We start from the raw sequence: 13,018 nt of genomic DNA, 5'->3' as shown, positions 1-13,018 counted from the left end.
TTTGGTAACACAAAAGCTCTGTTTGGTACAACGAGCTTATAGCTTATTTCAGGAGCTTATAAGCTATTTTTCAGAAGCTACTTCAAGTAGCTTTTGAGCTTATAGCTTTTAGCTTCTCATTTTTTCTTCCATATTTACCCTTATTATTCAAAGCAAAAGCTATCAGCTAATTTTACCAAACACTTCAACTAGCTTATCAGCTAACTTATCAGCTAAAAGCTATCAGCTATTAGCTAATTTTACCAAGCAGAGCCTAAATATCAAATTGACACTTTGTTTTCCAAGAAGAGGCCCATCAAATTTAGACAACAGCAGCTCCACACAAAAAAAACGAAGTCTCACCGAACTAAACTAGCCGGAAATCGCGGCAAGTGTTCCTCCTCCGTCCGTCCACCAACACATACAGTGACAACGTCTGCCCTTAAGGTTTTCCAGGGCAACGCCGCAGATAACCGCGTCGCAGCAGTTCAGAGCTTCGCTTCTGCACCGACATTGACAACACAGGTAGGATACTAAATTTAGTTCTTGGAAATTCTTTCCTATTTACTACTATTTTCATTAAATCATTCCACATTTTTCTTGTGTATGCTAGTGCTAAGTACTTTTCTTTTCAATTATGCTGCGACAAAAATTGATTTTTTAATAAATTGATTTTTGTAAAATTGATTTCGGTTAAAATTGAGTTGAATGTCAAGTAATTTACTATACTTGAACACTTAAGAGTGAGTTGAGTAATAAATTTGAGAGTAAAAATAACTTTTAGAATGTGGGATCAAACATACACTTAGTAATTCACCCTGATATTCATAGATAATTATTACTCCCTCCGTTCATGTTAAGTGTCACATCTGTGTTGTGTTGTGCATGGTTCTTAATGAAATTATTAGTTATGGTAAAATTAGTATCATTTACTAAAATAAGCTCAAGAAGGGATAACTGATATATCTGTAGCTCTAATAATGTTTATTTTCTAATTTGTCAAGTCATTATGTGAATTTTTGTTTATGTTGCTTCTGTTATTCATTTTATGTTTATGGTATTTTTAGTGCGAAGATTGTTTTGATTATTTTTTAATATCATATTTGATTGGCTTTTGCTACAGCGATGATGGAAGCTGACTAAGAAAGTATCTTTTACAAAATCAAGAAGATGAGATTTTCCTCGATTCCGCCTGGTTTTGCATCCCTAACATCTTTTTATCTAAAAAAGGATGACAATGTTAAGTCGGACCCAATCCCCACATCGACTAAACCTGAGATGGATGGCAATACTTCTAATAAACAGATTTGTGCACTACGGCCATGGATAATATCCGACCAGAGCAAGTGTAAAACTGAGGAATCTCGCACTGAGCATCCTCCTATGACTAAATTGGTAATTTTCAATTTTTTTGGTTAATGATTATATCCCAGAATATTGAGTCTGAAATGAGATGCATTAGCAAAAGTACGGCAATATGACCAAATTTTAATGATCTTGTCCTTTTGAAAAATCAGTGTTGCTTCTGTTTTAGTGATGATTTTCATTGATGACCAAGACACCTTAACAATTGATATGTCCTCAGGCGGTGGGAAACTAAAAACTATTGAAATAGAATCTTTCTGCTTTTATTTTATCTTCTTTTTCAAGTTTTACATTGTTATTAAGACCTGACTTGCATACAAATAGTGTGTATAATCTGCATATGTGCTTGTGTGATGTGTCTGGTGATCTGGCATAGGATTGCAGAACTACTCATATATTTTTTCAAGAATTTGGTTTGAATAAATATCTAATTACTGCTACCGATAGAATACACACTTAGATATTACTCCCTCCGTCCCTAATTATAAGTTGTTTTGGTCATTTCACGTGTATTATGAAATGCAATTAACTCTATGGGAAAAAGATATTATGACTTGTTTTACGAAATTGTCCTTAATAAATGGTATGGGAAAGATAAATTAAAGAGTTGAAATAAGAGAAAGTAATAAATAGTTAAGGGTATAATAGAAAAAGTAATATTGAACGACATATAATTTGGGACAATTTTTTTCTTTCCCAAAGCGACTTATAATTTGGGATGGAGGGAGTATTACAATTATGATTTACGCTTTAGATAGCCCGTAGCAAACTTTTATGTGTTTTTTGTGTGAACGATCTCATGATTGTTAGACTATATGTCCAGTTATGTTTGACGGCATTTAAGTTAGTCTAAGAGCGTTGTCAGGTGACAGCTCAGAATCATGTCTCTTTAAGCAGAGTCGGTAATCTGTAAGAACTTAGAAGTTAGATAGGAACAGTTAAAGATAACTGCATTCAGGCTACACTATAAATGTAAGAAACCTGTTCCGTGTTAAATAAAATTAAGAATCCAAATTCAAAGAGTACTAATTCTTTCTCTGCTATCAACTGCTTTGCTGTATTTTCTTTCTTTTTCTTACAAGTTAGAACCTTTAAACCCTTGATGACTGGTTTGTTTTGAGTATGAAGGCAAAATAACTATGGATTTAAACTTCTTTTTTTTCCAGAAACCCCCTACAAAGTGTTCTCTTCCAAAAGGGACCAAATATGGATGTCCAAAATGCAGTAATTGTTTTAAGGTAGACATGTCTCTCACCTGAACTTTCCATATTACTATAGAGATGACCACTTTTGGTTGTTTATTTATATAAATCTGGAACCAGGTAACAGCAAGGTGGCGTCCTGAGGATGCAAGAAGAGAAGTTCTGGAAGAAGCTCCTATTTTCCGTCCAACAGAAGAGGTACCTACCACTTAAGCGTGATAGCATGTATTCACTCATGTTTTTTCATGTGTATCTCTTGATTTATGTCATCAAATGTGGATTCATATGTCGAGTTTATAGAATACAATTGAATACATTATCAAGGCACTCAAAGAAACTTAAATAATGTGGATTCATATGGTTGTATACATGATGCAGGAATTCAAAGACACGATTAACTATATCGCAAGCATACGTTCCGAAGCAGAACCTTATGGAATTTGCCGTATTGTCCCTCCTACTAGCTGGAAACCGCCATGTACTCTTGAAAAAAAGAATGTATGGGAGAACTCTGAATTTATTGCTCAAATTCAGCGAATTGATGGGCACCAAGTTCAGTATGCACCGGAAGTTATGACTAGCTCTCATGATACTACAGAAACCAAGAGAAGAAAAGTGATGAAAGTAGCCACGGACAAGGAGCCCGAGCCTGAGCCTGGTCCTAAAAGTACTTCAACTAATAATGGGAAGGTTAAAGACTGTGACAAGGAGCCTGAGCCTGGTCCTAAATTCAGTCTCAAAACTTTTAAGAAATTGGCAGATGAATTCAAGATCCAGTACTTCAACTATAAGGATAAGAATAAGATTATGGGTTCTGGTAAAAATTCAGCCAGACATCAACAGCAATGGGAGCCATCTGTTGAGAATATTGAGGGTGAATACGGACGAATTGCTCAAAATCCAACTGATGAAATTGAGGTATATTGATGAAATATAAGTGAAACATGTGATGCCTTCTATAATTTTAGTCCTTGATAAGTTGTGAAAATATTATGTAATTCTGCCACATTGTTCTAGGTTCTCTGCTGTGACACTTTGGAGGCTGGAGATTTTAGCAGTGGATTTCCAATTCCAGCGATTTCTGATCCTCTGAAGGCATGCACTTATCCTGAATATTTGAAATCTGGATGGAACTTAAATAATATGCGTTCACTCCCAGGTTCCCTTCTTTCCTTTGAAAGCCCTGAAGCTGCACAGAAATTTTCCCCTAGGGTACATGTGGGAATGTGCTTTTCACCACTCAGATGGGTAATGCCATTTGATTTATTGCATTATACTTGCATGTTCATCTCATCTTTGTTTCTTTCCTATTGAATCTCCTGATTACTATCCTTTATAATCATTTGACAAAACAGAAAGTTGAAGAGCACCAATTATACTCATTATATTACATGCATTTGGGTGAACCCAAAGTATGGTATGGTGTCCCAGGAAGATGTTCTGTTGACTTTGAAACAATTTGGAAGAAGTATCTCGTTGGAGTGCGAGATATGTATGCAGGACAGCCAGATATGCATGATAATCTGGTAAGAATATGATTGCTTCTTGCATTTAAGAATTGTTTTATCATTGAAAAGTGACAGTGGTGTATGCTAAACACCCATTTGTTTTTTTATATTTAAGATAAATTAAGCCTTTCAATGTGAATCTGTGCATGCTATTTTGTCAAATATCATATCATTGATTAGATGGATTCCGACTCTGTTGGACTATTCATATACTAGTTTTACCCTTTCAGTCATTATGTCCCAACTATTACTATTTCTGGAACTTGTTTCTCAATCATCCATGTTTTAATGCCATAATTTTTCATGAATTTGGATTTTAGAAGTTTCATTGTCATACACACTGCTTTTTGTTTTATATTTTTCTTGTTACCTTTTGTAAGTAGTTGATTCCCAAATTTGAAGGAATGATAATTATATGTTCTTTTGTTTCATCAACTGAAACTCAACTGGGCAATGAGCACTCAAAAAAGGAAGCATAGGTTTATCTAAGAGGAATTTTATTTGTGGGTTCTGAAGCATATTTAGCTCAGCCTTATTTATAGTATTAAACTTTAGATGTAATGGCATCTTGTTAAGGTTTTTTTAACCCTCATGCATATGTAAACCGAACCTTCTGCTCATTGTTTGACCCTGGTAATGCCTTGCACAATGCCATGTTCATTTACAAGACCCGCTTCAGTAAAAAGCTTAAACTCCTTTACTTCAGCTTCCAATATTCTTTGGTTGTATTTATTCTTTTGGCTCTGTTGATGTAACGTTTAATGTTATAGCCATCAATATCCAACAGAGAGCAGAAATAGAAAATATTCTTCAACGCACTCAATTCTATGTGTGGGTAATGACATGAAATATAAGAGGTCTACAGTTCTTTTAGTACACAAGGGAAACATTATTTATTTGATAAATTGATTCTTAGTTTGAATATCTGGTACAGGTTATGCAGTTATCCTGCTCAGTATTGAAGGGAGAGGGTATACCAGTGTATCGGTGTATTCAGTATCCTCGTGAGTTTGTTCTTGTCTTTCCTGGAACATATCATTCAGGATTTGATTGTGGTTTCAACTGTTCTGAGGCAGCAAGTTTTGCTCCTCTTGAGTGGTTGCTTCATGGACAGAATGTTGTAGACCTATATAGTGAACAGAAGAGAAAAACTTTAATTTCATACGACAAGCTGTTACTGGGAGCAGCTAGGGAAGCTGTGAGGACCCGATGGGAAACCGATATATGTATGAAGAGCACACCCGACAACATAACATGTAAAGATGCCTATCAAAGAAATGGGATCTTGACAAAAGCTTTTAATGTACGTACTTCAGTCCTAAATCCTAGATTCGATGACATCATTTATTAGTCAGTCACAAATCATGTTAGTTTTTCACAAATATTCAACCATTCATCTTGATGAATGAAAATGAAGAAATAGTGGCACAAATATTTAGTTTTTTAATAATAAAAGACAGCTCTGAAGGTTCTCTTCCTCTTTTATTTTCATTCTTGCGTATGGATCTGGCTTTACATTTTGCCTCTCATGTTGAATACCCTATGCATACTAATTATGTTTGTTTCCTCTGTGTAGTCTCGTATCAGGAGTGAAAGTTTGAAGAGGAAATTTATTTCCACTTCTTTGAAGTCACAAAAGATGGATGAAAACTTCACTGCCAGTTGTAAAAGGGAATGTAGCATATGTCTGCGTGATTTATTCCTGTCTGCTGTTGGTTGTCCGTGCTCCGATGACAAGTTTGTGTGTCTTGATCATGCAAAACAGCTTTGTTCTTGTCCTTGGACAGGCAGAATTCTCCTTTACCGTTATGAAATCAGTGAATTGGAGGTTCTTCATCAAGCTTTGGATGGAAAACTAAGTGCAGTCTATAAATGGGCCAAAGAAGATCTTGGTTTAACTGTGCGCCCAGTTGCCTCCCAGAAATCAAAACAAACCCCAGAAAAAGTAAATGATTCAGAAGACTCGATAAAAGAACCTATATTACAGTCGGCGCGCGATGCATACAACAAGTGGAAACAGCGTAAATCGCAGGCAACACCAAATTCTTTGGTGGAGAAACAGAGCGAAATGGCCTCCCAAGCCAAGCGGATCCCTAGTAGTACTCACAGTAGTCCGTACGCCATTCACCCAAAAAAGAACACAACTTTACTTCATTCAGCAATATCAAATGAGGTCAAAGCTAAAGAGAAAATGGTGGGGCCCAAATCTGCTGCAACAAGCATTGGTAAAGGAAGTAATTCTGCTGGGATCAAACCTGATAGCAAGGCAATTGGGGATAAGCTCACAATTTCAAAGAAAGTAGGAGACCCAAAAGTTTCTGAAGTTTCTTCATCAACTCCAGGCTCACGTTTCTTGTCTTTACTACAAGAGAACATTTGGATTGATGTTTCATCTAGTTCTTCAGAATCCGATGAGGACTAGAAATCTAATCCAGAAAGAAAGTTTTTACTTTTTATAATGTCCTCTCTAGGTTTATTGCTAATAATTTTATTTTATTTTAATGTTATTAAATTATACTAATTAGTATATCTTTTTCGTTGGTGAGACCTTGTACTCACTGTTCTTAACAAAACATGACACCTAATATGCATGTTAGAAACAATTTATTTTGGGAGGCCTGAATCCTGTACTTTACAGCTTACGCCTTATACCAGTTCTGCTTCTGTGAGCCAATTGTATTCCAGGTCCATTGTTGTTTCTTCCCCGTTAGAATGTGGAAATAGTTGAATAACTTTAGATTGATGAAAGTGAAAACTTATTAGAATGTGCTCTCTTTTTCCTTGTAATGAGTTATACTTTCTTTGATCTTTAAATAATGTATTAGAAGCCGGAGCAAGTCATTAGGGTCTTTGTGCGTGTCATGATGTTTTATTTTTCTCAAGAGAAAAATATATTCGTTAATTTTTTCGTATTAGTGAAGTTACACTTTGTTTTTAAAATTGGCCATAAAAGTTCAAATTTGAAGTATTTTAAACGGTGAAGTGAGCTCAATTGTTGGCAACTATAGATCAAACTTGGTTTTATTTTTCTCAAGAAAATAATCTATTTGTTAATCTGTTCATATTATAACATAATAACAATAATAAAAAACTTACTCCATCTCATATATAAACAAAGATTTATTTTTCTAATCTATTGGATAATTAATGTCTCTGCTTTATATTATAAACAAAATACATCAATTATTTAATGAATCTAAAAAAAAATATCTTTGCTTACAAATGAGACACCGGAGGGAGCATAAATAGTAAAGAGGCCAAAGCTGAATTATTGATATGTATCGAAGCTGCACTTTTTTTCTTCTTCTTTAAAGTGGTCATTGAAGTTCATATTTCAAGTACTTCAAACTAATTTCTTTATGTGCTGAATCGTTAGCAACTAAACATTCATTTTCTAGATCGCATTATTTTCATTAGATTTGATTCTCGTACAACACATGTTTTTGTAACCTTGTATTACAATATGTTAAAAAGAATTGAAAGCCTGTAATTCAAATTCAGACTAATATATACAGGGATAAATTAATAATATACAAATCTTCAGTTACAACAATATCTTACTTCCTCTCTCAAAAAAAAAAAAAAAAAAACATATCTTACTTCCTGAAAGTACTTCAATAATAGACGCACGGATGACCAGTAAAAAGCCAGGCATAGCATCAAATAATTTGCATCCTTTTGGACCAAAAATAAGATGAAAAAAATCCTATTGACAGTAAAACAAGCTCGGAATAGGGCGGATTCAAATGCTAATAGCTAGAACTAGAAAGAATGATTCAATGAACGAATAGTACAACAAACTCTTCAGATTAACCCGAATTAATCACAACCCAGCTGAAACCAAACCATGCAACATTAACCCGAATTAATCACAACCCAGCTGAAACCAAACCATGCAACGTGACAATCCCAATCACAACATTGTCATCATCTATCACAGGCAAAAACTGAACTGGTGATGGAGGTGCTTCCATCTTCTTCATGGCATCCACTGCCATAGCATCTGGACCAATAGTTCTCGGATTCCTGACATCCCAAAAACAAAGGTTTAACATCAATATATTATTACATCCATATGTTTGTATCCATAGACCTTTATTGGATCAAGCATCACATACATATTAATTATTTGGCTAAAATTGAGTTTGAATTTACATGATTTCCCATAATCAATGATTCCATTCTTAACATTAACCAAACACTTAATTTTTATTAATAGAATCAAGTTTTGACCAGTGTAGTCAATCTCGGATTGCAAAAAACTGCGACTAGTCCAAACTTCACTACGCTATAGAGCAGCAATTGACAACACTTTGTACTAAATGGTGTAATGCAAAACGCAAGTTGTTCAAATTCTGCTATGCTATAACCCTGCTATAGCAGCTATTTGAGAACACTGGTTTTAACAGAGGCAAAATCATACAGTTCTAATGTCCGCAAACAAAACACAAATCTAGTATAAATTCTAATTAACTCCCTATATTAGAGTGTGCAGAAACTACAGACTACACTATTGAGTTTGAACAATTATGACAGGAAAATGATGATTAAGGTTTTATAGTCGAAATGCTTCTGCAGATCTGTGTTGTTACCTGTTGCACATTTTACCCACAGTCAGCTTGAAAATGGCTTCACCACTAGCTTTGAGTGTACGACGCAGATCACCATCGGTAAATGTTCCAATCAGACGACGATTGTCATCTATAACAAGCAAACATCCACATCCTTTACTTGTCAGCTCCACAAGCTGATCCATAATCAAATCCGATTCTCTGCAAATAGGAAGTTCCTCATCCTTCTTCATCACATCTCTTACCTGCACACATACACAATCATAACCAAATTACATCTCATTCACAAATTAATTTTACTGAAAACCTAATTGATTCAAATAATCCACTAATAGAAAAGTACTAAATCCTGATCCACAACCACAATTTTAGAGATCTATAACTACATTGCGATCGCAAATGTTCTAAATTCTTTTCACTAAAACCTAATTAACCCGATTAATTAACTAATCTAAATCTCAATCCAGAACAATAATTACTAGATCTCAAACAATCATCACAATTCGCCATGATTTCTACGAAATGCAGATTCTGTTATTTCAATTTGATCACAAAACATAAAAACTTAAACGAAAGAGAAATGCAGACCTTAAAGATGAGGCTCTTGCCGATTTTCCCAGCGGGATGATTAGCAGCATACTCATCCTTGGTAAGATTCCGTGCCGCCATAAGCGCAATAGCAACAGTATCACCAAAAACCATTTGAATCGCCGTAGAAGTAACCGGCGCAAGGTTAAAAGGACATAACTCTCTCTCCAACGGCAAATGCACGGTCATATCACACACCGCCGAAAGCGCGTTCCCTTCAACAGATGTAACAGCGATTAAACGCGCGCCTTTCGCTCTAGCGCAAGGAACAAGCCGCAGAAGCTCCTCGGTGGCGCCGGATTTGCTGAGAAGAACGAGAACATCGCGATCGGAGAGGATTCCGATGTCGCCGTGAAGAGCATCGACGGGGGAGAGGAAGGAGGCGCGGATTCCAAGGGAGACGAGTGTTTGTGAGATTTTGTGAGCGACGAAGCCGGATTTGCCGACGCCGGTGAAGAAGACGGTGCCGGTGGTGTTGAGAAGAGCGCGGGTGAAGGATAGGGTTTGGGAATGGTCGATGCGATCGAAGAAGAAATTGAGATGGTTTTGTTGGGATTTGAAGAGATCAGTGAGGGTGGTTTCGTCAATTAGATCGTTAAGGCTTTGTTTGGGAGAAACACCGTTTGGACAATGTGGGAGAGAACCCATTTTAGAGATTTTAGAGAGAGTAGAGTTGTTCTGAGATTATGTGAGAAAACGAAAGAATGGAAGATACTTTGTTGTGTTTGCAGAATATAGTTGCATTGCATTAATGGGTGAAGTTGGAGTTTTGTCAATTTACGCGGTAAAGATGGAACCTGGTGTCGGTGGCGGGGAATTGGATTCGCTAGGACAACTAGTTGTACATCTCATGTCATCTCATCCGTTAAATCTCAAAGGTTGTTTGTGGGATATAGGCATGACAACAAAACCCATACCCATGGTGACCCACCCGAACCAAACCCAATTTGACGGGTTTTCCCCGTTTTGACTGGGTTTGGGTATGGGTTTGGGTTTTCCCCGATTTCAAAACACGGGTATGGGACGGGTAACAGGTATATAGGTACCCACCCCGAACCCATACCCAAACTCGTCCCGAATGCAGAAAAGTACTTTATGTTGATATGTCATGTTATTTTGTTTAATAATTGTCGTGTTATAAAAACTACCATTGATATTTAAAGGAGCAACTAAATCAATCGGTCTAACAAATGTTAAAGTGAGCATATTGATGGATAATGTATTACGATATTTCTCTAGGGGTTGCAAAAAACTTCTATTTTTTATTTAAAGAAATATTCAATGTGGGGACGGGGATGGGGCGGGGATACCCGAACCCATTGAGGACGGGGATGGGGTTCAATTTCTCATCCCCGTTGGGTATGGGTAGGGTAACGGGTAAGTATATGAGAATCGGGTATGGGGACGGGGAATGTAAAACCCGTCCCCACCCCGCCCCATTGCCATGCCTAGTGGGATATTTTATATCGTATTATATGAACCATTTGATTTTAGATAAAACGATGATACTCAACATTAATCATCATTTATGTGTCCTTTCCACATTGTCGTTGATCTGTATCATCATTTTCGTGTTCTCTTCACATTGTCATTGATTCGTAGTTTTATTTGGATGAACAAGATCCATTTATCTATAGTTAATTGATAGACGACAATACTTTACACCGACTATCATTCTCGTGTTTCTGTAATTGAGACAACCATTAATTTGATCATTTAAATCACACATTGTAACATTAACATAAACCCTGAACAAATTGGGTTTCTTCATGTTTTTTTTTGTTTGAAAGAAGGTTCTTCATGTTTTAGTAAAGTGTTATTAAGTTATGGTTCATTTCTATTAGATAAGTATTCTAAATAAATATTCATGGTTATGTGATGTGGATCGCAAATGAATCAAACACATAAATTTATAAAGGTTTGTGTGCTATTTGAACCACAAAAATTATCAATGCATTGTAAACAATGAAAAATCATGTATTTGTTGTTGCACACGTGAAGATTGGAGGCTAATATGCTATTGACGATGAAAACTTGGCAAATAAATGGGTGCGATTTGCTATCATTATTATTTTTTTTAAAAAACCGTTAACAAATGTCCTTAAGACATTGTTTAAGCATTAAAAAAATACTTACATAGAAATTTGTGTAGTTATGACTTGTGACTTTTACAAGTGTTTGACCGATATTTTCAAGACAAAAATTATTTTTGTAGGTTCCTTATACAATGAACTTAGAGCATGATAATCGGTTGAATTTAGTGGTGTCTTGATTAAAACCAATGATAATGTGTCATAGAAGTATTGACATTTGGTTTTGAAAAGCATTCTCAAAATGGTCATTGTTCCCCAATTGAACTACGATAACTTATGTTTGTGTTGGAATAAAATGATATGTAAATTTAAAAGAACACTTACTTAGACCCATTTTAAAATTTTGAATGAGTTGTATGAATATTTAAAAAATGTAATTGAATTGTTTAAATAATTGACAAGTATGAAGTAATATAATATATAGAGTGAAGTTAATTTATACCACCAAATTAAGTGACATGGATATAGATGCTAGAGCATGAATATTTGTAGTTTTCTACCGTTCCTACACCAAACATGTGGGGTCCAGCAATTGCCACATGGCAAACATACAATTGACAAAATGGAAGGTTGCATGTGATGACAAGTAGCAAGGTGCATGAAGTACACATGGAGTAGTGTATGAGTAACACATGTTGTGGTGCATGGTGTACACATAATGTAGTGTATGAGTAACACATGTTGTAGTGCATGCATTGCAAGAGACACATGGTGTGGTGCATGCATTGCAAGGGACATTTGGTGTTTTGCATGAAATGCAAATGACAAGGGTCTTCATGCATGTAAGACAACTTTGTCTTGCTTCTCCTATAAATATGCCCATGAGCAAGCAATCACAACACACCACAAGACAAGAGAAGAACAACAAAAAGTAAGAGCGAAAGAGAGCCTTGCTCAAAAGAAAAGTAATCCTCGTATAGAGTTTCCCTTGTAGGAGAAATAGTGAGCAAATTTGTGAGAGTGTTCTTTACAAATTGACAGATATATTGTAGTGAGATCCACCTAAATGTGAAGTTGTTGTATTCCCAATATCTTTATAGTGGAAGTTTTAAGAGGCCCAAGGGCCCCATGGTTTTTCCCTTTCTCACATTGAGAAGGTTTTCCACGTTAAAATTTTCCGTGTTATTACACTTATATTTCACGTTTCCGCTAGTGCCTATTTTAAGTTCACGGAGGAGGAAAATTATACATGTTTTTCTCAACAAAACCAAGGGCACCATGTCAGAGTTCCATCGATAATTATGCTTTGAAGTCAGTTCCGTTTTTTTTTCACTGCTGTTTCTATGCATGGCAACGCTTCTTTCATGCTTTATTGCACTAAAAAAATAAATTAGAACATATTTTTAAAGGAACTTCTACGATACACCCGTAAATTAAGGTTTACCGGTACACCTACTTCAAAAATCTTTAAATTAACTATTATTTTTATGGGATAAAGAGCCATTTGTTGATATTTATATTTTAGAAAATGTCATTTCATAAGAAAAAAATATCATTCCATTGTTTATAAAAATCATACTAATTTTTTTTTTCATTTTATTGTAAAAAATAATCAAAATTCTATATTATGAGTACTAAAAATTCAGAAAAATTAAATTTTATTTCATCGACGTTTTTGGTAAATAAGATTTAATTATTATAATTATAGGTGATAGAAAACAATTTTTCTCTTCAAAAAATAACACATTTAACTATTAATGTATTGATTTGGT

At 35.3% G+C, this 13,018-nt stretch overlaps 2 protein-coding genes across 2 annotated transcripts; one reads left to right on the top strand and one right to left on the bottom strand.

The window, feature by feature from the left end:
• Nucleotides 1–282: 282 nt before the first annotated feature.
• LOC146910219 (putative lysine-specific demethylase JMJ16) lies at nt 283–6,819 on the top strand. Its single transcript, XM_085731080.1, has 9 exons — nt 283–504; nt 1,103–1,374; nt 2,511–2,582; nt 2,667–2,744; nt 2,925–3,464; nt 3,564–3,794; nt 3,902–4,072; nt 4,989–5,357; nt 5,631–6,819. Exons 2-9 carry the CDS (start codon nt 1,150–1,152, stop codon nt 6,474–6,476), a joined length of 2,532 nt encoding a protein of 843 aa, XP_085587206.1. The 5' UTR covers nt 283–504; nt 1,103–1,149; the 3' UTR covers nt 6,477–6,819.
• Nucleotides 6,820–7,541: 722 nt separating this feature from the next.
• On the bottom strand, nt 7,542–9,954 carry SETH3 (Sugar isomerase (SIS) family protein). Its single transcript, XM_085731081.1, has 3 exons — nt 9,214–9,954; nt 8,647–8,870; nt 7,542–8,080 (listed from the first exon to the last, which is right to left on the bottom strand). The coding sequence occupies exons 1-3, from the start codon at nt 9,859–9,861 to the stop codon at nt 7,924–7,926; spliced, it is 1,029 nt and encodes a 342-aa protein (XP_085587207.1). The 5' UTR covers nt 9,862–9,954; the 3' UTR covers nt 7,542–7,923.
• Between the last annotated feature and the right edge of the window lie 3,064 nt (nt 9,955–13,018).

This window comes from Medicago sativa, chromosome 7 (genome assembly GCF_051527215.1).
Source record: "Medicago sativa cultivar Bolivia chromosome 7, Bolivia_mono, whole genome shotgun sequence".
Classification (NCBI taxonomy): domain Eukaryota; kingdom Viridiplantae; phylum Streptophyta; class Magnoliopsida; order Fabales; family Fabaceae; genus Medicago; species Medicago sativa.
Note: the sequence above shows the minus strand (reverse complement) of the source record. Positions and strands in the feature narration are given on the sequence as shown.

Coding starts and splice junctions, on each gene's coding strand:
- LOC146910219 (XM_085731080.1), top strand. CDS start 1,150: ATGAGATTTTCCTCGATTCCGCCTGGTTTTGCATCCCTAACATCTTTT. Junction 4,073..4,988: donor CAGATATGCATGATAATCTG/GTAAGAATATGA, acceptor TATCTGGTACAG/GTTATGCAGTTATCCTGCTC. Junction 5,358..5,630: donor TCTTGACAAAAGCTTTTAAT/GTACGTACTTCA, acceptor TCCTCTGTGTAG/TCTCGTATCAGGAGTGAAAG.
- SETH3 (XM_085731081.1), bottom strand. CDS start 9,861: ATGGGTTCTCTCCCACATTGTCCAAACGGTGTTTCTCCCAAACAAAGC. Junction 8,871..9,213: donor GCAAGAGCCTCATCTTTAAG/GTCTGCATTTCT, acceptor GTATGTGTGCAG/GTAAGAGATGTGATGAAGAA. Junction 8,081..8,646: donor GTGGGTAAAATGTGCAACAG/GTAACAACACAG, acceptor TTGGGATGTCAG/GAATCCGAGAACTATTGGTC.